The sequence below is a fragment of the Sturnira hondurensis genome, unplaced genomic scaffold (assembly GCF_014824575.4).
Source record: "Sturnira hondurensis isolate 20B ecotype Veracruz unplaced genomic scaffold, ASM1482457v3 Scaffold0023817, whole genome shotgun sequence".
Classification (NCBI taxonomy): Eukaryota; Metazoa; Chordata; class Mammalia; order Chiroptera; family Phyllostomidae; genus Sturnira; species Sturnira hondurensis.
In genome coordinates this window covers 13,150,939-13,176,579 of record NW_028096448.1, presented here as the reverse complement: position 1 = coordinate 13,176,579, position 25,641 = coordinate 13,150,939, and the positions used below count along the sequence as shown (strand labels likewise).

The window sequence follows — 25,641 nt, the reverse complement described above, 5'->3', positions numbered from 1 at the left end:
CGCCATATTTATCAGGGCAGCTTTTCCCTTGCTTTCATTTCATTTACTCATTTTTCTGCCTCTTAATTTTTATTTGCTGTGCAGGGCCCACCCTCTTGGCTTATTCTCACTACAAGAGAGACATGATAGCGAGAAGAACATGGACTTCGGAGCCCATTCATCCCCTTTCATATTTGAATTCCAACTCAGCCACTTACCGGCTGTGTGTTTGTGGGAAAGTTGCTTCACCTCTCTGAGCTCCAGTTTCCTCATGTGGCTGCAGGACTGAGAGGGAGACCCAGCCACTACTATCACCAGTGATTGGGGAGAAGGTGAATGAAATGAAGGTCACCTCTATCCTTTGGCACCCTCTCCCCCAACACACACTCCTTTCTGCTATTTCACCTTGGCTCCCGAATAGTTGACCAAAGTTGGTTTCCACGGCCAGGAACGGCCAGGGACGTGCCGGTTTCTGCTGTCTCTGAGCCACCGCCTTGCATTCTCATTATAGTGTGTTCTCGCTCTGGTGCTTTCCGCCGGAGCCTTCCCAGAAGGCGTAAAAAGCACAGCCTCTGCAGTTGGAAAGAGCCAAGTTCACGTCCGAGTTCCACTATTTCTGCATCCTCCTGTCCAACCTGTGGGGCTGCGGGGGAGGATGAGGATAAGATGAGAGCCTCCGAGGGTGTGCTGAGAGGGCGGCGTTGTGCAATGGGGCTCCTGGGGCCTAGGGCCAAGTACACCCGGTCTCCTCCATGCTCTCCCTCCTCGGGTCTCACTGAAACTCCAGTCAAGAAGAGGCTGGAGGAAAAAACGAGTTTCAGCGGCAGGCTTGTCTTTAGAGAAGACCTCTTCTGTTTTCTACTTCAGTGGAAACTCAGACGATGAGAGGAGTTTAACCAACAAATTAGATTTACTAAGTAATAGCCTGTGTGGTCTCTCTGCAGATAAAGTAGGCCTTTCATTCAGCTTTTTAAAATATTGCAAAGAGATCTTCTAACCCCCTTTCGGCATTGCGGGTCACTTAGCCAGCTAGGAGCCCCAGCGGGAACCCCACTGATATGTAAGAAAGAAAGGGAAGCCTCTACTTTGAGCAAAGACAGGATCCCTAGAAGACTGGAAAGCCCAGCCTTCCCCAGGGGGTGGAATTTGGGGCGCCGCTGAATCGGGTAGGCCTGAGTTCACTTTAGCCCCTGCCATATAAACCACCACAAAATCCTTGTGGGCACTCTGGTCAGTTCTTTCCCCAAACAGTCCACTTGTCCACGACCAGGCTCTGAAGATTTCATCAGGCCACGCTCTCTGCTTGCTAGAGGGGTCAGTCCTTCCACCTCACTGATTGGCCAGGGTGAGAGGAGACCTCCAAATGCCAAATGTCACAACCTTCTTTGAGATTGTGTCTCTTCTCCAGCACTCACACTCTAGATACCCCTTCGGCGCTACAGAGAAACAGGGCTCCGGAAGGCACCCCTCAGCCCATTTCCCTTCACCCTAAAGTGCTTGCAGGCGGCAGCTAACCCCATGCACCAGGAGCCCCACAGAAGGCAAGCTTGGGGACAAGGGAGAGCTCCTCAGGACTTTGTCTCCTTGCCTTCTGTGTTAGCATGGCCTTCGGAATCACAAGACATGAGTTCAAATCCCTGCTCTTACACTTACTAATTGTGTAGACTTGAGCAAATTCCTTCTTTGTGTGTCTCAGTCTTCTGTAAACAGGGGGACTAATAACAAATCTATTTCACAGGGTCACGGAGAGGAGTGTGGAGGGGGAGAGAGACAGAGAGGGATCAGGCTTGGATCAGTGTCTAACGTATAATAAGTGTAATTGAAATGTAACTCCAATGGGAGTCATAACTTGCTGAGAACAACTGTGTCAAAAACACACTAACAATAACTTGGAGAGGAAATCATTTGCCCGGTTCTTCTATTATGCAGCAACCAAGTTTGATTGATATATATATATTTTTTCCTTTGCTCTGCTGGGATATGCAATCATGCATTTGTTCATCTGTTTAGAAACATCTGCTAGCTACCTACTGTGTGCCAGGCCCTGGGCTGGGTGCCGGGACCCCTCTCAGTGTGGTTTTAGTCTAACTGCACACAACCAGCTGCACAATGGTACCCAGGATGGGCAGTGACGGGAGGAGAGGTTTCTCTCATGAACTCACGGAAGAGTTGGCACCTGACCTGGGTAATGATGGAAGTTGCTTCCCGAACGGCCGCCACATGTGAGAACTCTGCTCGTACATGACATGCAGTGTCCCTGAGCCTCAACAGCCCTCCTCCTCCCGGTCCCAACCCTGGCCACCTCCTTGCAGCTCCCCAGTTCCTCGGTGAGGGGGCACGTGCTGGCGCCTTCCTCTTCTGTAGGCACTACTCTGCTGAGTCAGGAAGTCCCACTTGTCCATCAGCTTTCAACATGTCTGTTGCTATTTCTTGGCCACTTACTATTTCTTTTTGTCTCTGTATTATACTTTATTTCATGAGGTTTTTAAGGGCATGTGTGCAGAAATGCCTGAACTGAATCCACCATCTCTAACCAGAAGCCCCCCAAAGTCTGTGTGTGCTTCCTTTTTGGCCACGCCATTCCCTCAGCTGAAGGATAAGAAAGGGCCAGGTGGGCAGAAAGCAGCGTTGGCGCTTATGACTGCTGCCGCCGCTACCATTTGCCGAGTGTGATCTGCCAGCTCTGTGCACCCATGTTATTCGCATGGTCTGATTTAGTTACCGAAATTACCCAGTGAGTGCACCAGTACCTCAAGGTTGCATGCAAGGAGACTGGCCCAGGGTGGTTAAGAGCATTTCTCAAAGCCACCCAGCTAGAGCTGGAGGTTGGGGGTCCTGAGCAGTAGGCTCTGAGGCTGAGGTTGGCACACAGGGTGGTAGGGTCCACACCTGTGGGGCAGGGTGGCAGGCAGGATGGGGCCAGTGGAGGGCCTAGCTTCAGTGGAGGAGCATCAGACTCTTTAGCCTGTCCCAAAGAGACTGAGGCCTGGGTCACCCTCCGAGATGTCCTGAATGGGGCAAAGAAGGCAGAAAGTCCTTGCTGGAGGCTGCCTCCTGCAGGCGGTGCCCCATGGGCAAGGCAGCTCCCTGGGACTGATGGCAGTTCCTGAGGAAGGACTCAACCTTCAGCAAACAGTAGCCCAGCAGCTGGGGAGATGAGTGTCTTCTGGTCCAGGACAGGGGTCTGGGCAGCACCCCCAGCCTCCACAGCAGTGCTGTGGGCTGACTTCGTGGCCCTACCTCTCAGTGTAGAGTCCATCCATGTGACCGGAGCACAGGAACAGAGGAAAGGGAGAGGAGAAAGCTAGAAAGGCAGGCCCTCTGGCCCAGAGTAGGAACTTGCATCTTGCCCGGGAGCTAGCGGTGAGCAGGGATAATGGGTAAGTGTGATCAGAGAAGTGCTGTTTGGGGGGGAACAGTCCAGGTACCTGGAATCCTAGAATGAAGTCGGTCAATGGGTTTAATTTGATATTCCAGGGTCCTGGCTGGTGTAGCTCAGTGGATTGAGCGTGGGCCTGCGAACCACATGATCGCAGTTCGATTCCCAGTCAGGGCACATGCCTGGGTTGTAGGCCAGTTCCCAACAGGGGACACATGAGAGGCAACCATACATTGATATTTCTCTTCCTCTCTCCTTCCCTTCCCCTCTGAGGATAAATAAATAAAATCTTTAAAAAATTGACATCCCAGGTATATCATACTTGTGGCAGGAATTTCTGTCGAGAAAGGAAAGAAAATTTTACCTTTTTGCTGTCCTACATCATTAGTTCTATTTCTTATTTGAAAATGCTGTCCTTCCCATATGGGAAAGAGTTGATGAACTCAGGTGGTAAAGGTACCTTTGCTTAAAATATTCTTTTTGAAAGTAGGGGCAATAATATCGCTGAGGACAGACTCTTCTCATGCAATTTGATGAGCGGGACCTGTTTGTGCTTTCATTCGAGGAAGTAGCAAAACCAGAAGCATCTTCGAGGTTTTGCACCTCGGAGAGTTACAGAAGTGCAAAGTGAGCAAACAGCAGCGTCCTCTCCTCTGTGCCTGCATCTGAGGGTGGACGAACTAAAGCCAGGGGTCCTCAGCTTCCAACCAAGTGCCGGACTCTGTGTCTGGGAAAGCCAAAGGGTTACCTCCGCTCACCAGGCTTGCAGTGTGGGGCAGATGAAGCAAACTCTGAGTCTGTATGTGCCCAGCTTCCATCAATACCTAGAAATAGTAATTCAGTGTCCCAAGATTTCCAGTCCCATGAGGGGTCCTGTCCTCTCTTCTCCCTGGTACCTTCCCTACCCAGCCTCTGTCCCCCCTTTCATACCCTCCCTTTCTCTCCCACATCCTCACAGGGTCCCAGATCCTGTATCCTGCAATGGGAGACATTTGGGTGGAGGGAGACAGATGCATTTGTTACAATATATGTATTCCACTTGTTGTAGAAAGGACCTAAGACAACAAATGCGGTGTTTTCCAGGGTGCTGAACTCCTAGAGAGCACAGTTATTCCCCTGGTGAGCTGGGGAAGTGGTGAGGTCTGGAATCAGGTAGATCTGGGATCAGATCCTGGCCCTGCATTTCAAGAGCTCTGTGTAACCTTGAGCAAGTTCCATCTCCTTGAACTTCAGTCTCCTCATCCCTACAATGGGGCTCTTATCTACCTTGCAGAACTGCTGCAATAATAAGAGGAGGTTGCAAAGTTTCTAGAATGGTGTTTAGGACTCATTACTAAATACATGTTAGCAATTGTGGCTACATAGATGCTGGGAGTCACCTGAGTGGAATCAGTTTTTAAGTTAAGGGGACCGACATGAACAATATCTGAAAGTCTCAAGTCTTGTCACTCTGGTCCCCCAGTATCCCATACTGGTTTGGGTTTATATTTTCCCACAGGGCCTTGCGTGTCTTGAAGTCCTGACTTGCTTTATCATGTCTCATGATCTTCTTCAAACAACCCCTACTGCTGGATTCCGCAGGCCATCAGTTAATCAAGCTCTGGAGCGGGATCACGCCGGGTTTCATGAGCTGACTGTGTGGCTGTCTTCCCAGCTCTGCATTCTGCTCGTGCTGAGGGTGTTTACACCACAGGATTTGGCAGGCACTACAAGTCAGGCTCCCTCCCTCTCTCCATTTGTAATTCGCTTACCAATAGGCCACTGTCACGAACCCTTCATTCACAGGTGTGTCATTTAAGCAAAGCAAAGCAGCTCATGGAAAAGTCCATTTTAATTGGCTTAGTACACTCCTCACCCCCATGAACAGGTGGCTGTGGTGGTAAGCTGAGACTTCGTGTTGCCTTAGCAAGGCAAGTCCGTAATACCAGACACAAGCTATAGGTTGGCAGTTCATTTCCCACCACCCCCCAACACTTTCTATAGTGAAAGCACAAACACCCTGGACAATGGCTGGGGTGTATCTCACTGTGAAGATGGGAAGTGGTTGATACACGGGCCCTAGAGACACTGTGGTCATGAATCTGAAGCTCTGCCTTTCCAGTTACCAGCAAGGTATGCTCCTCAGCCTCTGGGGAGGGGTGAAGTAGTGCTGAAATCTGGGGAGTCATGGCTCTGCCCTGATGTGTGTAACAGTTTAAATCAATGGGTCCTTTACCAAAACCTAGGGAACAAGCAGCAGCCTTAGAGAATAGTATAGGTTAAAAGCAGTCAGGAAAATTAACTCCTCCCCTTTTTTCATATTAAAAGGTTGTGCTTTTAGTAAGAGGTTGCTCTTTCATGGGACATGCTCCATCCTTTGATTATAGATTCAGGGTAACCAGTGGCTTCCCTCTCATGACTTTTTCTTGGGTAGTTGAATCGCTGGCCTCCATCTCAGTGTTAGCTTCACGCCCAGGGGTCTGATGCCCCTTGTGGAACATCTAACCAGAGACACACATCCCACCGCTGGATAAGCAAGTGACTAATGTCATTGGAAAGGTTTGAATTCTGTGGCCGAAGATGCCATCCAGCAAAGGGGTTAAGGGCGTGGGCACCCCAGTACAGCACCAGTACTCCCTAGCTGTGCGACCCTGAGCAATGCTTAACCTTTCTGAACCTCAGATTCCACATCTCTCAGCTTGGGAGTATTATAAATGAGACAGCACTGAAAAAAACATCTCATAAAAGCCTGGGATGCTGTGCTACTTATTGTTGTTCAAAGATCTACTGTGAAGATCATGCAGAATCTCCATCTGTGGGCGTTCAGTGATCGCACTTCACCTGGACAGGAAATACCTTCCTGTTTACCCTGGTACCATAGCTAAGTGTGCGGGTCTGCAGCTGAAGGAATGGGGTTCAGCTCCTGACTCTGCCACTTGCTCTTTGACCTCTGCTTCTTTGTGCTTCAGCACCTGCCCACAACTGGGGCCGGTGCATGTCAATGGCCTCAAAGGAATCTGGCACAGGGTGGACCCTCGTGGGCAGCGTGAAAGGCTGGTGGCACGTGATCAGGACTCAGCAAACAAGAGCTATTGGTTACTAAGTCATTTAACACATGCATGAGCCTCACTTTCCCTATAAATAAAATAGATATAATAACACCTGCACAGGGCTCCCTCAAGATTTCAGGCAAAATTCTGGGGCTTGGCACCAAGAAAGTAGCACAGAAGGAATCCAGGCCTCACATGGGAGTCCTACATCAAGGGGGCTGCCTTGTGAAGTCATTCAGTTGGGAATCCAGAGGGAACAGGCAGTGGAGGACAGACTTCCAACCCCTCTTGACAACTTGAGGGTCAGCTACACAGCTAGCTTGTGTCCTCACTGATGCCTTGCTTGGGAGCTGCTAACATATTGTGTGCCTTCATTTTTACAAGCCAGGCAATTGTGAGAGAATGGATCCTACCAGGTGTGGCAGCCAGAGGGGCCAAAAAACCAAAACTGCCGAGTACGGTGTTCCTCAGTGTACCCCCATTGTCATGAGTTCAGCACTTCTCTGCACTGAGGGCAGGACAGTTCCAACCGCGGTTGCTTATCCTGAGCCCGCCCTGGGAAATGGGGCCAGATGGCCCCCACATGCACCGCCACTGACCTGAGCCTTGCCAGCTGCTAAGTCCTCCCTACATGAGGAATAATTTGCAGAAGAGGAACCTGGCAGGGGTGCAGCTCAGACCCCTTCTGAGGTATTGCCCAAAATCACATGCAGGCACAAATGATATCCGCAGCCCAGGGGTTTGAGGACTGAGAAATGGGCTCAGAGAGGAGGACAAAGTTCCCTGAGGCCCCACGGACAGGGGCTTGGCCAGCAGAGAGATCAAATCACCAGGAGAGGGAATATGTACATAGCCTCATGGGACTAGATTTCCACATTTACACATAATTTCAGGAGGTCACAGAGTGAACAGCGTATCGGGTAGAAAGTGTAAGCCGTGAGCAAGAACATGGGCTTTGAGCTGAGAAAGACATGGTTTAGATCTTAGCTCCAGCATGTCCCAGGCACATGGCTGTGAGTTACTTGACCTCCTTCAGCCTCCGTCTCCTCCTTCTTGAGGCTGTTATGAAAATTAGAAATAGTAACGGGTCCTTGGCACAAAATAGGCCATCACCAGCATTGTTAGTGTTTTCTGTTGTTGACGGCTATCACAGCTGGGACTGGGCTCGCCTACCTGAGGGAGCTGTTATGGCTCACACTCTCCCTGGCCAAGATGCAAGAGCTCAGGGTGGGTTTGGAACAAGATAACAGAAAGGCTGGAAAGTGACTACTGTGATAAGACTGTACCTGGGCTGGGCCATCCAGCTGAAGTTGAGGTGCTGGGCCAGGTGACAGGTCTCTAAAGGGAAGGCCAAAAAGTAGGTGATGTGCAGCCTTCAAGTTTGAAGTCAAAGAGGAGGGAGAATTTCGGGCCAAGAGAAAAGTTTAAGCCTGGAGTTGGGAAACAAGTTGCTCTGGGGCAGTGTGGTGCCCAGCGACACTGGGTAAAACTTGGTGAGAAAGGTGACCGCCACTTGACTTTCTTGCCTAGAAGGCAGCGATCCCCTCCCTTTTCTGTGTTTTTAAGCCTCTTGCATGAAGGAAGGGCAAGATATTTTGATCTGTGTGCTTCCTTCTTTAACCTTTTAATAAATAGAGTTATAGCTACCTTTGAACTAGCATCTATTATATACCTAGGAAATGGCCAAATGTTATCACTAATCCTACCTCGACCCACGTGCATGGGCTGGCGTTATGCCTGTTTCATGGGTGAGGAAACTGAGGCTCAGCGGTTTGCCACAGAGCTGCCATGGCAGAATTCAAGTCCAAGTACTTCTGACATCAGCTCCCTGGCTTTTTCCACCATCCTACAATGCCACCCAATCTGTAAAAGCACCCAAATCTTTCCTCTCCCTATTTCTTCTCCCCAGTTCCCTTCAGGACTGAGAGATGATGCTCATTCTTGTTCAGTAGAGGTTAGAAGGTGTGTGTCCCATCCCACAAGAATACAGAGGGCTTTTTAAATGGCAACCTATAGGGAATGAAGGCTGGTTCTTCATTTGCTTTTCAGGAGAATTGGCCTGGATTTGTACGCGGTGCAGAGCTGCCTCGTTTTTCTAAGGACCTAACTTCGCTGCATTCTTCAAGGGCTCCAGAGAGTCCCTCATGCCATCAAATTAAGTTTGGCAACTTCAATAAAAACCTCCCAAAGGAAACTGTCAATTAATGCATTTACACAGAAGCATGATACTTGGGAAAAACATCTTCAAATGCAAACGCTATTTTCCAACCATTAAAAAGTTTGTGCACTGCTTGGTTTCCATAGAGACCTGAGGTAATAGCCTCCTTCCCGTCACTGAAAAGTGTCTCTTGGTTTCTTTCTTTTTTTTTTTTTACTTTAGTCTTTCATACTGTTTTCCCATCTCCATTTATAAAAACAAAAGATAACTAAATTGAAACCTGTCCATGAGATTTGTCTGAGGAAGACAGCTTGATTTATAAGCTCAAGGAACTTCATTTTTGCTCACTTCCTTATTATTTTATGACTTCTACAAATAGTGTTGCTACCTTCAAGGAATAGACAGAGAACTTTCAATTGACCGAATAATTTCCCTGCCCATCAAACACATACTCAAGAGGGAAATGTTAATGGTCTGTTGAAGAGCGAGTGAGTTTCCCCAGGATGTGGAGCAGTGGTGAGCAAACACAGGCCTGTGGACCAGATCCGGCCCACTGCCTGTTTTTGCAAATAAAGTTTTATTGGGACACAACCATGTTCGTTTGTGTGTGTGTTGGCTGTGGCCAACAGCAATGGTGAGCTGGAGTAGTTGTGGCCGAGACTGAACTGTACAGGCCCCAGAGCCAAAAATACAGGATAGAATTGGGGTTTTGGGGGCATTTAATAGTTTGGTCACTTTGGGCAAGTGCTGATCTTGCAGTGACTGATTTCTACATCTTTGAAGTAGGAGTGACAGGACCCTTTCGTCGGGTTTTGGGGATGTAAAGCACCTAGCCCTGTTTGGCACACATAGGGGAACAATAAATATGTATTCTTTTTACTCCAGATCCTTTTGCTAGAAAATTCAAAGATGGCTATTTATGATTCTAGAAATTTTTCAGAAAGCCCATAAAAAGTGTGTAAAACCCAAGCCAGAACCATAAAACCCTAGCTCAGGCATTCTTCCTGGGCCCCCGCGTGCCCAGGCATCTCTTCCCTGGGGGCAGCGAGGGAAGCGTGGGACTCTGTTCAGGGACGAGACGGCAAACAGAAGAGGCCACAGTGGTCTAGGAAGGAATCTTTAATGTCTATTCAGCTTCAAAGAGTTTGCGAGGTTTTTTTTTTTCCTTTTAACAAACCAGTTCAAGTACATGCCTGCAGATTATAAAATTACCTGAAATTGCCTAGAATATCAGCATGCATAGCTTGTTAGTATTTACATATATTTACATAGGGAAACGAGAAAGATCTACAGTTATTTACAGTCTACGTAGGAAGAGAAAGGTGGCCTAATTGTATTTCCTAAAATACAGTAGATGAGTAGTTAGTACATGCATATTTAGACAATATTTGCATGATAGAATGCAATAAAAAAAAACACATACCTTTGTAACTTTCTATGCTAAGGTGTTACATCATCAAGGTAATTTTTTGTTTGTTTTGTTTCTAGTCTATTTGCATCAAGTGCTTTAAAATGTTCACTAACACTGAGGCAGAATTATTTACCCTGGCAATTAAAGCAACAGCACACATGATCATTTCCTACTAACTAGAGACAAGCTGCTGGTGAATGAAATATCTATTGTTTCTTATTACCCATCGACCACTGTGACGAGATCTCCCTTTGTAAAGGCAGCGCCTAAGCTATCACCATTAATTATGGAAGTAATATAAATGAGACACTCTCCACACTATGTTCTACATGAAATATTAACAAGGCCAGCGTCTCTGAGCCTGAGAAACGATCTGTTCGAGTGAGCTCTCTATGGGAATGCACAAACCCGCAGCAGTGTGCTCGCCTGGAAGCAGTGGGTTGGACGTGGGGGCCTGCCTCCGGCATCTGCATTATTACAAAGTCCGTTTTCCTGTTTGTTTCTGGGCAACGGAGCTGAGCGTTAGTTTCGTACCGTGACGTGGCCCCATCAGAACATCCTGTGGGGGTTATGACCACCCCCCTTGCCTTTCTAGAACAATGTTGTCAGACATCTCTGTGACCCAGGTTTAAATGAACTGTCCACCTTAAATGGAAACAAACAGCTTGTTTGGGGTTTGCCCTGTGACCCCACCTGCTCACAAAAGCAGTTCGCTCTTCGGTGTTCTAGAAGGGCCAAGGGAGCAGAGTGACTGTGTATGAAGGAATGGGAGAGTTTTAGTTTATCTAAACTATGAAGGTATTCTTTGCTCCATGACATTAGGACCGAACCCATTAATTCTGCCTGGCAGTAATTTCAAAGGCTATATCAGTGTACATGGCAAATACAGAGGCATACATATATATACATTATACAGAACTAGCTATAACCGAGATTAAAGACATTGAGTAGGCATGTAAAATGTTTCAAATGAAAACCAGCTCAGTATCTTCTTTTATCTCTTATAAACACCCAGTAGTTCCTTCTGCACTGGCATTGAGGTGGCCCAATTGGAGAAGCTCAGCAACACGCCATCAGATTTGTCCCACGTCGAAGGACGGTGCATATTTTGGTGGCAGATCTCTATGGCTCTTCTGCACAGCCGTTTCAAACCAAACCGTGGAAGAGTGGATACCCCGGTGCAGTGTTCCATCCCAGCAAGAGGAAACCCATTTCAAAGGAAACTGTACTTTGAGCAGTATGGGTATTCCAGGAACCCTGGCAGACGATGCCCAGGGAATTCATTCATGGATATAGTCAATGACATTCTCTTCATTGCAGTGACCATCTCTTGAGCCATTCAGTTCTAGAACAGTCTTTGGCAGGCACAGATGCGGTGCATGGAATATGCATGCATGACATCGCCCACCGGGATTGTCCTTGAAGTCACCCCTTTTTCCTCCCCCGTTCCAAGGGGCACCTCCCTGCCCCCGACCAAAGCACGGTAGAGTACCATAATAACAGTGGTCCCAGGAAGGTGGGATCATTCTAAATTGCACACTTGTACTCTTTTGGGACCGATCACAAATCTTTCACAGAACCCTGGGATCCTGTATGGCAAGGATTCTGGAACAGGGAGGAGGTATGAAAAGGGCCTGTTTATTTCAAGGGAAAGTTAGAACAGTTCACAAAAGTGAAAACACAGGTCCTAAAAGCCTACCAAGGTCACTCTGCCCTTAAGTCCTGCTGAGGGCTAAGTGGAAGTCCTGCCCGGCCCAGCCTGCCCAACACAAACATGGCTCTGGACCCCTCTGGATGGTTGGGACTGGCTACCTGTTCCTCCCCAAAACTTAAGGCTAGCAAAGACAAATATATTCTCCTGCTTTTAAAAAAATGTTTTCCAGCTTCCCATCCTGAACCTACTGGTGTATGGACTTTTTCCTGCAAATATTTCTCAGAGAAACAACACCCCTGACTTGCCAGCCCCTCCCCTGCTGGTCTTCCAGTCCACCTCTGCAGACTCTGTAATAGTCTTGCTAGAAATCCACATCTCTCACCAGGAAGGATGGCGCGGCCTTGGAAGTCTCACTGGGACATCACTGGGATGTGGAACACAGGGTTTGGGATGACGGAACTGCAAAGGAGAAAGGCTTGGGGTCGACTTGTAGAGTCTCTCCAGATGAGGCCTGGGGACGTAGGGCTGACGTCTGAAAGCAGCATCACGTCCGTTTCCCCTCCGATATTTCAGTCAGGAGACCTGCAGTGGTGCGTGGTGGACTGTGCTGGACCAACTTCATTTATGGGGACGGGTGGGAATATCCCACTGCTTAGCCCTCCCTCCGCCGTCACAGCCTTTTCAGAGACTGTGTCCCCAGTGTTGGTGAGGAATGACACACCTTCACCGGCTATGGGAAAGGCAGTCAACTGGAAAGGAACTTCTGAGGTTTTCCACACTTGTAAACATGTGTTTAGCAATGAAACTGTTTCCTTGTGGCAAGAGGTAAATACCCGAACACTTTGTCCAGGTGCATTGTGTCAGAGTGGTCACATCCTCCCCTGCGAGGCTAAGAATCCAAATGTGATCTAAGTCAGTCTCAGGAACATGCTCTCATACATTTAAAGCCTCCACAGTTAACGACAGATGTCCACTGTCCTGATCTTCGTCACTATTTCAGTCGGAGCAATTGCATGTATGTCCTGCTGTAATAAACGTTGAGAACAGCCTGTGATCTAAGCTTCCGAAGGCCACGGGGAAGTTGTTCACACTCCCACAGGAAGTGTCTGCGTGTAACTACGCCTGTATTGTTTAACGCCTTTGTAGGAATGGGTGGTTAGGAATTTGTAGGAGTTGGTTGGTTAGGCATTACCCGTGGGGGGCGGGGGGGAAGGCGTTGGATGAGAGTGTCTGCTGCCAACCTGACCTGGAGCGTCGGAGGTCGTGCTCCGAAAGGCCACACTCACTTTCTTGTCCATGAATTCACAAAACGAAGACTGGGTAGGTTTACTGGTTCTGATGTGGCTTAGGCTTTGAAAAAAGTCGGTCATCCAAGAGTAGTTTCCTTAGCTGGGCCAAGCTGGCATCTGGAGGTGGCATTTTGAACCAGGTGACCTTTTTGTTAAGGGTCATTTGCTACCGGATCTTCTGAGGTTTCGCTGAGTCCTCACTTTTGTTCATCCAAATGGATATAATTTCAACTTAGTTCACTGACTAAATCAACAATGGAAAATCCCTTTTGAGCATTTCTCAGGTGAACACAGGGCAAACCCCACATTTCACTTTAGGCCGTGGTGCCAGGGTGTCACGTTATGGCAAAGAGGCCCTCCTCATAAGGAAGCTTCAGCCAAATGGGAGACATAGGACAGGGATCGGGCAATGTGCAAATGTCTGTGTCACATATTTGGGCCGGCGGAGGAGGTGGGGGTGCATAGCAGTGTGTCCAAATTCTGGAGTGGGTTCCCTGTACCATAGTCTGGGTGACTTCAGATAAGTTGCTGTTGATCTCTGGTACTGAGTGGGCTTCTCCACAGATACCTGTCACTGCCTTGTAAAGGTGTGTTGGGGTGAGTCTATCGTTCTCAGAAAGCCTTCTGTGTGGGGTCTGCCTGAACCAGTGTAAGCTCTCGGTTAATGCCAGCCATTGCCGCCACATGAACGGTACCCGTTTGCAAAAGCTCACTGGAAAGTATGCCCTCTCAAAGGCAGTCCTTCAAGTTGAGTTCTCTGTTCTCTCCTACCCTCTGACATCATTTTGGTGCAGGTTGGCCTGTTGGTCGACTAGCACTTACTCCACAACCTTACACAAATGTCACAGTGGAGGAAGGGGGGCTACTTGTTGGACGTGGCTCTGCCAACAGGGGTGGCCTGGGAGCCTCACTCTTGTCCAAGCTGCATTACACTGTGAACGAATAAAACACGCGGCACACTTGTCAGCTTAGGAGATTGTTCTCGGGAAGCACAGAACTCACCATCACAGCTTTTGTAAGGAATAGCTTGCTTTTGTTTGTCTTCAAAATCAGAGGTTCAGACTGTGACTGTTTTGGAGGAATACACAAACTGGGACGCAGAGATGAACTCCGAAACAGTGTTGTACTTTTCCAGTGGCATGATTATAACCTGTCTTTCAGGAGATGGAGAAGACAGAGAGAGTGTGGGGGCAACATTTATTCCACTTGCGAGACGTGTGCTCACTCCGGGGCTCTGGGGTAGGTGATTCGGCGGCACTCACAGAGCCTCGCCTGGGTGGCTGGTTTTGCATTTGGGAAGTGTTCATTTTGTCCCCTGGCCCCGGATGCGAAACAGAGAAAGCACGGAGGACTGGAAGAGGTGCCTGCCTTCTCTGTCTGCTGCACCTGCTCACTCCTGCTCACCTCTTTGCCCCAGGCATGGAGCACAGTAATCTCTGCCCTCTTCCCAAGGGGCCCTTCTCCCTGCCCTCGGGGTTCCAAGCCCAGGCTAAGTTCCCTGACACTTCCCTTACACATCTTTACTTTCTGCAAAAATGGATTCATTCAACATATTCTGTGCAGTCTCCTGATATCTGTATATCTGTGATAAAGCAATCTGAGAACCTCTCCTCTCAGAATCATTGAATATAGATAGATATTCTGTGACAGTGTCTATTTTTATACATCTTCTAGTTAAATCGACTTTAAGACCAGAATCTCATCTTTCTTTTAAAGAAGCATGCATTTAAAATAGAGAAACTTGAAAACTAAATGTTAATTGTGAGATATGTATCCTTATTAAAACCTAAGTTGTATTAGAATACTAACAATGCACTACCAATATCAGTAGGTGGGTGGCTTTTCCTTTACTACGTATTGTCTATTAGAAACCTCTGTACCTTTCCCTTTAAGAAGAGTCAATATTCATTCTGATTCCATGCTGACAACTACAAATGGATGGCTAGCAGTTATCAAATAAATGTTGATGAAAAGCCGCTACTTAAACATTTTCAGCCCAACAAAGAGTTGGGGAAGGATGTGTAATTTAGGTTTCAGGGCCTCAACTATAAATAAACGGCAACTGCTTTGTAAATCTACCTTCCTGTAGTTGGAGATCGTGCTGCAAACCTGACAAATGATTTCTGAAAGAGAATGATGAACCTTTATTACCGAGATACTCTTAACTTAACCCCAAACAAGAATCCTGGGTAATTTTACATACACTATAAAGATTGATGGCACGGTTCTCTGGCAGCTCACAAATGTTTGATTAGATCAGAAATGGCATTCAGGCGTGATTAAAGGTTCCACCGGGCTTCCCAGAAATTCCCGGCCCTGTGTCATGCACGCCCTGACTCGCTGCCAATTCCACAGGATGGGGATGCTGCACCCCAGTGCTTGTGACCAGTGGCTGAAGCCCTACGGGCTCCTGAGAAATTGTTCTTAAAATAATTGCTCAGGGGGACCGGCAGCCCCAGCCTGAGTTTGGATGCCAAGGTGTTGCTGTTATCTCATCACAATGGATCGGTAAACAGTGGTGACAACTCGCTAGACGTGGCTTCAGGTGTTTTGTGATGGAGTTGGTGACACTGTTTCCCTTATATGACTCTTTCATCTTTTCTGACTTATGTACTGACGGCCCCCTCCAGGTGGCATGAAAGCCACTTGATGGTGAAGAAGTACTCTTTTCAATTTGTTTTTATCAGTTTAAAGGGGGTTTTATCTCGAATGAGCAAGACTGATTTATTTACTAATGAGATCTCCCTAATGTGCCTCCATCTTATTCTGATGATAGGCAGGCCGAAAAGCAGATGTGCCCAAAATCAGGGCTTGTTATTAAACTGTCGTCACATGTGCTCACATAAAGATGTCACTCAGAGGCTGCTGTTGGTATAGCTGAAAAGGGGATTCTCCAAGAAGCTGAAAAAGTAGTGGGTTTGGGACTAAAAGGTCACTTAGCTGACTTAGCTGACTAGCAAGAAGGGAAAGTACATCGAGTACCAGTTGAAGTGAGCGTGAATCAGAGAGGGCTCCACGACTGACCTTCGAGTGGAGAAGGTGGTCTCTGCTTTTGGCTGCGCCTGATGTCCTGTGTCCTTCTACAAAGCCAGAACTACTTGATGTGATTTATATGCTGGATAGCCCCAAGCCCAGTGGCAATCAGAGCCAGCTCTTGATGAAAGATTGGGGTTTTCTGAAATGTGTGGTTTTCATCATGATGGCCAAAGGTAGGTCTATACGGAATGAGGTCAAGTGCAATTGCATTCGGATTCCATGGAGGGAAAACGCACGCCGCTGGCTCCCTCATCAGTGTGGTTCTGAATCAACATAAGTGCAGAATTTCTTTGTGGAAATACCATTCCAACAATGCAAGGGCGTGATGTGATATCATTTTAGAAGGTCACAGTGGCAAAATATTACATTGGGTTTGGAAGAATTCCGCTTTCTGCTTTCCCGAGTGGCCTACTTTAATCTTTTCTCTGGATCGGTGGAACTGTGAAAGGCCAGTTTGTCGTGCTGTGTAAATGCTGGTATTAGCAGGATTCTCGGGTGCGGGTGGGGAGCCTGGTTGTGGACAAGAGCTGGTTGGATTCTCTCACCCCTTAGAGTAGATGGTAAATCACCTGACTGCTCTTTGGTGGTTTTGGCAGCTGCAGAGTAAAATGGAAATCTAAGAGAGATATTCAGAAAATTATGCAAAACACCATCTCCACCTGAACTCTGTCTGCTAAGGAGCAAAGCCAAAATGATATTTGGCTTGAGTTAGCAGGGCAAGCATCTCAATTCTTCCGTTTGTCTTTAGAGGTACTTTGCTTCCCTTTTTCCACACATGAGATGCAAGGGGTCAGAGAAGCCTCTTGAAATTCTTTAGAGAAATGTCCCAGGCACTGAACAAAGGGTCATTAGGGATAAGAATTCTGTGGAAGAAAATTTGGATGACATGAACTTCTTCCCATTAGACTCGAACCACACAATATCGATTCCAAAAGAAAGCTGAATCCGAGGAAATAACTGGCTATTTGGGGAGTGGGTATGGTGAGGGGTTAGGGAAGTAACAAACCAATTGCTATTTCAGTAAGTCCGAGTCATATCTGGTGTTCAGATTCTGAACTAACAGGGCTTGTCCGGGACAGCAGAACACCAGCTATGGTCAGAACTCATCTCTATCTCACACCCACTCCACTCCACACCCCTCCCCACAGTTGTGTCCCTGGACTATATGCGACCATTTGGTTTTCACCCTAATTCAAAAGTGACCACAGATCCTGGCATTGAAGCTCCCCCCAAACAAACAGACAAACAAACAAAACCCAAGTTTGTTTTGTAGCGCTCTCCTGAAAGTCTAACATCTTGAGACCCTGATCCTCAGAATGCCCATGACTCCCAAAAGTTCTAGAGTACACAGTCACAGCGAATCCACCCAAACCGTGTGCGGGCATGATTTTCCACTAAGCACTCTGCTTGGTCACAATGTAAAATAAATCTTGTAGGGGCAGAAAAATGGCAAGCTTTGGGTGGGGACAGAAATGCACTCTCCCCTCAATCAAACATCCTTAACGTGTTTCTAATGGTGACCTTACTCCTGGTTGCCTTTCTCCACCCTCTGGTGCACCCCCCCACCCCATCAGCCTGTAATTAGTTGATGCAACAGGGCTGTGATGCACATAAATAATCATAAGATGCCAGGTAAACTGTATTGGTTTTAAATTAGAGCTGTGTCTACCGTGTCTCCCTACGAACGCCAGCCTATTATTTTTAATTATGGCTTGCAAAGCAAAGTGATTTCTTGCCCTCTTTACAGCAGACCTGACAGTATTCTGTCAGCTTGAATGATAGGGGGCCTCCTCGCACACACATCCCTAGCCACAGCGCCAACTGTTACTCAAAAGGTGAATTGAAAGTGATCGATTGCACTCACTGCAACTTGCACGTCGAAGTGGATGGGGAGGAGGTGCGCCCCCTAAGTCGCTGCCCCAAAGCAAATATGGGATGAATATGACCTTAAAAAAAGGTTTTCCTAGGATCTGGATGAATTAATAAATCTGTTATGTGTCTGCATGAGGCATGCATGTATGGTGGGGAATATGTTCATATGTGTACATATATGTGCGTGGTGAGGGACATGGGCAGATGAGTGTTAAACGTTTCAATGTAGCGTTGCAAACCCTCCCCTTAACATAGCACTTCAGCACCATAGGCAAAGTCTAAAGGAAAGAGGTGGCACCAGTCCTTCTTGGGTTTTCTACCCAATGGGCCATTATTACAGCAGTTGATGTAATTCAGACAGAAGATTCTAGAAACATCTTGGTGTCCAAATGCATTATGCATGGACAACTCAAGGGGCTGGATGAATTCCTTCTTGCTGTCTTTTCCTCTTTGCTGGGAAGAGACATCGATGTGATTGCTCAATGTGTGTATTTATTTTCGAAGCCTTTTCGTATACGAGGTGTGAAGAGCCACACCAGCTTGAGGAGCAGGGTTTAGCTTCCGAGATCAGATGAGATCAGGCATTCTAGACACCAGCAGGGTTTAGGAGCTCACTTTTCCAGGGTATGTTTGCGACCCTCCGTTTTACCGGCTGGGCGCTGAGATCGGTCGGTCCCCTTTGCCACGATGCTGAGAGATCCACTTACAACCGGGCCAAGCGGGAAGAGTCTTGCAAACTCCCAGTCAGAAGAAAGTCATGTCATCACCTCTTTTCTTAAAAAATAAAAACAAAAACTAGTTTTTTCATCTTTTCCCTTTCATTTCCAGCAACAGGGAGCTGCCACCACCGTCTACTGCGCCGCTGCTCCGGAGCTGGAGGGTCTGGGAGGGATGTATTTCAACAACTGCTGCCGCTGCCTGCCCTCCCCGGAGGCCCAGAGTGAAGAGACCGCCCGGGCCCTGTGGATGCTCAGCGAGAGGCTGATCCAGGAAGCCCTCGGCGAAGGCCAGGCCAGCTAAGCGGGAGCCCGGGCAGACCCGGGCACACACACACACCCCTGTGCGTGCACCGCGTGCCACTGCCGACGCAGGACGCCTTCCAACTTGCTCTCCCAGGTGCCTTTCCATGTCCCTCCCACACAGGTCTGCCAGAGTAAAGGGAGTGAGAGGAGTCACTGCAGATGGGAAGACATTAAGTATCCATGGGAAGCAGGGAACTGATCCCAGGGTGATTCTGGGGTTGGCTTAGGCTTGGGTCCCTTTGCTCTCCTGGTAGTGGCCTGTTTGAAAGGGAATGCTCAGTTGGTATGTGGGGTCCTTATCTTCTTGTAGAAGCCCAAGCAATCCCCTGTCATTGTCAAGAGTAGCCTGGTGTCCTCTGTCCTCCACTCCCCACCCCAACAGCCACCACCACATCTATAGCCACCATGGCCACACTGCAGCCAGGGGCTTCCTCCTGTTTAGGGAAGAAAAGTGAGGGTTTCTCCTTTGCTGCGTTGATCCAGGAGGTCATTGTTTTGTTTATTCCAACCAAGTCTCAGTGGGCTCAGCAACTCAGGGGAGAGACTGCTGAAACTTGTCCCTGTCAGCAAAGATGGAGGTGACACTGTGAGGCTGAGACATCGGTGGAATAGACAGAGGAAGGGACTAGTCCTTTGACTCCCTTGCCAAACTATACAAAAAATTCTTTCAAGATTATAGCAAACAAATTTTGCCAAGCATCCCCTCGATACCTTGACCGACAGGGAAGGAAGGAAGCATTGTGTCTGTGAGAATTTGTGGGATCATTTGGGGTGGTGGTGAAGAGTCAGCCCCTTCATTCTTCATTCACGATTTCAAGGCGCGTCCCGACGGTGGAGGGTCCCAGCTCCTCGGTGCCCCTGCCTGAGTGTCCTGCTTAGAACTCCTGTCACCCCTCCCTTTGCTTAATAAAAGAACATGCTCAAATTGTATCACCTGAAGTTTGTCATCTTTCTTTAAATGTTTCAGTTTCAGTTTTGGGGTGTTTTTTGTTGTTGCTGTTTTTTTTTGTTTTGTTTTGGTTTTTGCTTTTTTTTTTTAGAAAAGAAATCTAGAGGAAAAATAAAGCGCTTCTTGTTGATGCCAGGAAAACACCATTCTTGCTTCTTCTCTGAGTTTGTTTTACTTTTGTGCTTTGTGGCTGTCTGTGGGCCGTGTTGTCTCACGCAATTAGCATGCTGGCGTCATATTTTCTGTTGAAGGAAAAAAAGAAAAAGAAGCATGAGTGTTGTTTAATTTCACCTGAAGAGGTTTTGTTATTACTTACGGTGGGTTATTCCGGTCCTCGGCAGTCTGCTCGCCCTGTGATTGCCAACCTCTAGGTGATGGGAGAATATCCCCACGCATTAGAATGCACGTGGTTTGGAGGCTCTTTCCCACTCACCCCTTTTTCATTGGTGCCTTGTTTTCTAGGCCATTCCAGGGGTGTGAGGAGGTCCTATCTGACCAGAGGAAAAGAATGCTTTTGCTAAAACACCAGGAAGGCTGGGGCAGGGTGTGCATGTCGCTGTCTCTCCTCCTGATAGTGGCGCCTGCAGTCTGTACCATATCATGACACTCTCGGCCTCTGGCTCTTGGGGTGTCCAACCAAACACCATTGCCTTCCAGTGGCTCATAGCCTGGCTACATCCTCCAGTCTGGCTATATTTTCCCCCACAAAATCCTTATCATCATAGCTCCTTTAATATCATGAACCAGATCGTGTCACTTTTCTGGCACAAACCCTCCAGTTCTTCTGAGGTAAACTCTTGGCAAAAATGACCATCATAATTCTCCCATTCTCCACACGGTGACTAGTCATCTCCCACACTCATGCTGGCCTCTGCCACATGGCTTGGCTTGGCCAATTGGAAACGTGCTTGTGCATTGGGGCTTGCCCTTTCTTGATGCTCTGTAGGACCTGGCAAGCACCAGCTCAGCTGCCAGATGTCGAGAGACACCCTAACTGACATCAAGCTAACCGTGAGACGTGCAAGTGAGGCTGTCCCAGACTATTCAGCCCCAGCTGGACCAACCCAGCGGAGGAGAAACTCCTCCATCAGCCTATAGAATGGCAAAAAATAAAAGTTTATTATGGGAAGCCACAAAGTTTCAGGATTACTTGTTACATAGAAAATGCTAACTGATACAACTTCTCATCTCAGTGAATAGAGTCCAGATTGTTTACCATGGCCCAGGACTTCTTTCCTAATCTGGCCATCATCTTGCACAGCTAGCACTGTTTCTTCATCTACTATGGGTAGCCACTCCAGACCCTTTGCATTGTTGAGATATGCCGGTTCCCTTCCTAGGCAGGGACTTTATACCTGCCGTTCCCTCTGTTCAAATGCTTTTCCTCCAGAGGTTTGCATGTCTTCCTCCCACGGTGCATTCTGGTCTCTGCTCAAATGGTCCCCCCTTTCTGAGAAAGTGGCTGCCTTCATGGCGGTGCCCATGTGCCCTTACCCTTGATTTTCCTCCACAACACTTCATACTATTGGACACATTATGTCTCTATCTACAATATTTGCTGTTTCCTCCCTCCACCTCCTGTAATATAAGCGCTGCTAAGCTGGTTTGTCTATTTTGTTCGCAACTGTGGTCCCAGTGCCTTGCACTGCTCCTGTCACGTAGAAGGTGTTTAATAATAACCATTGAAGGAAAGGACGATTCTTAGTGACTGGGCATTATGTTCACGAAAATAATCCCCATCATTCTGGGGATGATTGTGAGCCACACACTGTGCCAAGAAGGTCGCAATTTATGTCTGATTTCTAATGTGACCATGACCCTACGAGACAGCCCCCCTCTTCCTCCTGTCTTATGGGTGAAGAAACGGAGGCCAAGATGTTACACCAGTTGCCCTTGTCCGTGGAGCTCACAAGCAGCAGAGCTGTGATTCACCCTTGGGTTGGTTTGACCTCAGAGTGATGCCTCTTCCCTGCACCACTCCTGCATCCTCTAGATATGTCCCTCCCAAAGGAAGGAGCATCATCTCAAGGTCTCAGGTGGAACAGAGAAGTGACCCTATGGGTCTGACTTGAGCTAAGCTTTAGGCATTTGGTGAAGGTGAAAGTTGAGCCATGGTAGAGCAGATGGAGTATCATCGACCAGAGTGATGTCCAAAACATCAGAGACCCAAGGAAGAACCTGCGGATTGCTGGCCTTCGAATGCTGTTCAAGTGTGTGCTGACTGGTTCCCGTGTGGGCCCTGCACTAGGCAGGCATCATGAGGTTTAGAAGGAACACGACAAGAGGGCTGAGATATGTCCTAAATCAAGAAGCACTCTGAGTTAGACTGAGCCTCAGACAAGCAGTCATTCAACAAAATGCACTAAGCGCTACATGGTAGAAATTCATGTTTAGGCTAACCTCTCCCACAGTTCCTGCTACAGAGGAACATACACCTCATATCTGTAGGAGTCTTCACAGTGCGCAAGGTCCTAATCAACTTTACCAAAAGTCCTCCAGGGTACTTGAAGATAAATCGAGGCCCCAGAGAAACACCCAGGCCTCCTCTTGCCCACTATGCCCTGAGTCCATTCAGTCAGACACACCAGTCTCTGTGAGCCATTTCTCTTACCAGAGACATTAATCCTACTTCTGATTTCATGTGGATTCCTAGACAAGGGAGCAAGTAGGTGGCATATGGCCTCACTCCTCTGTTGGCTTATTCTAAGCCCCAGGCTATTTCCCCCTAATCTGTCATGATATATGTGTGTATGTATAGATATATATGTAATATCAATGCAATACATACTTTAATTATATAATAATCCTACTCTACCATCATCACTACTACTAATTGCATACACTATTTACTGAGCATCTACTACATGCCAGTTGCTGGTCAAGGCATATCATATCCATCTTATTTTATAATTGGATGCTGAAACTGCAGTTTGCAAAGTAAGCCATCCACAGCCCCATAGCTGAGTCCTCAAGTAACAGAGTCAGTATCTGAATCCAGGGCATGGCCTTCGAACCCACGTGCGTTCCACTGCATCGTACTGTTTAACAGGTGCGCTATAGACCAGGAGAATGTGCACGTTAAACGTAGGCACTGGGTGAATTAGTCACAAAGGAAGGCTATTTGGCTTCCCTCTAAGCCTGGGAGCAACTGATTCTCATCCTGGTGTCTAATGCCTAGCATAAACTTTACAAACTGTTTCTGTATTTGCCAGTGTGGCTTCAGCTCCACACACTGTGCTGGTTGTAAGGAGGTCTGCAGGTAACCCTGGCTTTCACTTCTTTCATGGACTCAGTGTCCAAGTCCTCCACCATTGCCCCGGGGCCACAGAACCATGCAGCTAGGAAGAGTGAGCCAGCTTTGCTATAGCCTTTGCCTTTTGAGTTGCGCTCTCTCGCTCTCTCTCTCTCTCTCTCTGTCTCTTTCTCTCTCTCTCTCTCTCTCTCTCTCTCTCGCTCTCTCCCTAAGTTCCTTTAAAGCCAAGGGGGAGCCAGTTCCCATTTTCATGGCTGACGAAGGCAGGCCTTCCTGCAACTTATCAATAGGAAATAAGAAATTGAAGCATCCCCGGCAATGACTGAAGTTGTGGCTTGTGGTTTCGCTCTTTAAAATGGGGTTATGGGTGGTTTTGTTTTGAACTTCAATGTCAAAGGCCTGATTGCTTTCGTGAAGGTCAGCACCAGGCCAGGAAGCCTTGCTTTGCAAAATGGCCTCCCGTCCCGGTCAGCAGCCGGTACCAATTTTGGAAGTTTACACTTAAAAAAGCATCTAAAAGAACATTACTTGCCTCATGTGTGAACTCTTGGTGCCTTTCACCAGTCAACCAGACTAGTTTGAATTTTATAATGGTAAGTAATATAACAACATATCACCCACATAATCACTGGACAGACTACTCTAAATTATGTTTATTGATGAGATGAGGTACTATCGATAGAGGCAATTTTGTAAAAGAAAAAGAAAGACTCCACTATTCTAACATAGATGTTTTCACCTTAGCTTCTTCCCTTTCAAGTCTTCATACTATTTACAAATCTTCTGGTTGGGGGTCCTTGTTTGGAAACCCCTGCTGTGGGACCCTTAGGTTCTTTCTAGTGTTTGTGGTTAGAACTAATGGCTCGGGATCTTTTTGCAGGCAGCTTTTTCCTTTCATGAATTTACCTCCTCAGTATGTGTTTGCGGGGCTGGAACTCGGGGTCCCGCTGCACGTCGCCCTGTGCGGTCTGGAAGGGCCCCAGACAACAGAACATACTCGCTTCCCCCTTTTCACAACCTGATCAGTGTTGGGCCTTGCTGTTTCATTTTTTTGATGTGTTTTAACTTCATATTGTCACAACTGTAACTATTTTGTAAAATACCACCAAGCAGCCAGTCTCTAAAGTCTAAACATGTTGTCTTTTCCCACTGGACCAAGTTCACGGTGTCAATTTGAGTGGCACTTCCAGGTGAGTCTGCATTTGATTTGGGTAGAACAAAAAGTCAGTTCAGCCAAGCCATTGTGTGTTTACCACACTATTCAGTCAGGGAACGTCTTGCCTTTTGTTTCTCATCAATCACCAATTGTAACAGGACGTGGACCCCATCTGAATGCCTTGCCAAGACCGGAACCCACACCCGAGCCTCTTTAGTCTACTCTGGCTTATGCCTTTGGCCCACTGCTTCCAGTGCTGTCTGCTCCTATGGAATGTGTCATGCCACTCAGAAAGGCTGTCTCAGGTCTAAGCCGATCTGTGTACAAGGCCATGCCCTCTGGCATCTTCGGTGTAAGAGAATCAGAGCTTCTTTTAATTTTTGAAGTGGAGATATGCAAATGGAGGCTCTCAGTCATTCCTTCAGATTCAAGAGGTGGCCTGTCTGTCCCCAGCTGTCCTGATGGGGTGCAGTGCTCATGAGGAGCTTGTCCTCTTACTTTGGAATCAGGACAATTTCTCTCATTTGATGCTGGACACCCCAGATGAGGAAACTCACTGTCCTCGAGTGTCATCTCCTGAGTGCAAAGATGCTGAACGGAAACGCTGGTTTTGTTCATTTACATCTCAGGGCTTTTGAGTTAGACGGTACTGTCCTCATTTCACAGACAAGGAAGATATTAGAATCGGGGGGCCACCACTTCCTTTGTGACGCCCCATAATTCCACCTCTCTGAGTCCGTGGGTCTGCAAACCACTCCGCATCTGTGGTTTCTCTTACCCCTCCAACTCTATCTCTCCCTCGTTCTATTTCCTATAGACAGACTCATTTGGACCCCCCTAAGCTGAACCAAGGTGGATTCTATTAGTAATCTGCCCAAATATGGTCTTATTCCTTGTCCATGTCCTTTAAATACGACTTGTGAGATTGGTTCAGGGAGAGAAAAAAAACGTGTCCGATTATTGCATTCAAAAGCCATTGATCCGCAGATAACTGCTGAAGAATTTTTGTGCAACAAAATTTGTCGTATTTTTATCAGAAAGTTAAAATGAACGCTCAGCATTTTAACTTGGGGAAAAAAATCAGAAAAACAAATGTGGCCACAGCCCCATTCCTCAAAAACAACCACTGTAAATATTCTGGTATATTTTTCTTTCCTTTTTCAAAGTGCATTTTAACATTTGCTTGTATCTTTTAAGTTTTAGTTTTCTATAGTTGTGATTATACTCCATACACAGTTTTACATATTTCAAACTGTATAAATCATTGGTAAATCTTTTAATGCTTTTATGAGGCTGCTATGTTCAGTGAACAGTGATACCAAAATTACTGAATCATTTCATTGTTATTGGAGAGTTAAGCCCCCCCCCCGTATTTCATTAATATAAATAATGCATCAGTAAATATACTTGCATCAGGTTTGGGGAGGTGGTTTGATTACTTTCTTACACGGCAA

The 25,641-nt window shown here is 47.3% G+C and overlaps 1 protein-coding gene across 1 annotated transcript in view; it reads left to right on the top strand.

Moving 5' to 3' along the window:
- WWOX (WW domain containing oxidoreductase) overlaps window positions 1–19,756 on the top strand; it is a 903,955-nt gene extending 884,199 nt beyond the window's left edge. Inside the window, exon 9 of the mRNA XM_037037874.1 lies at window positions 18,636–19,756. Within this exon, the coding sequence (XP_036893769.1) occupies window positions 18,636–18,827 (192 nt within the window). The 3' untranslated portion in view covers window positions 18,828–19,756. The remainder of the gene's footprint in view (window positions 1–18,635) is intronic.
- Window positions 19,757–25,641: the final 5,885 nt, after the last annotated feature.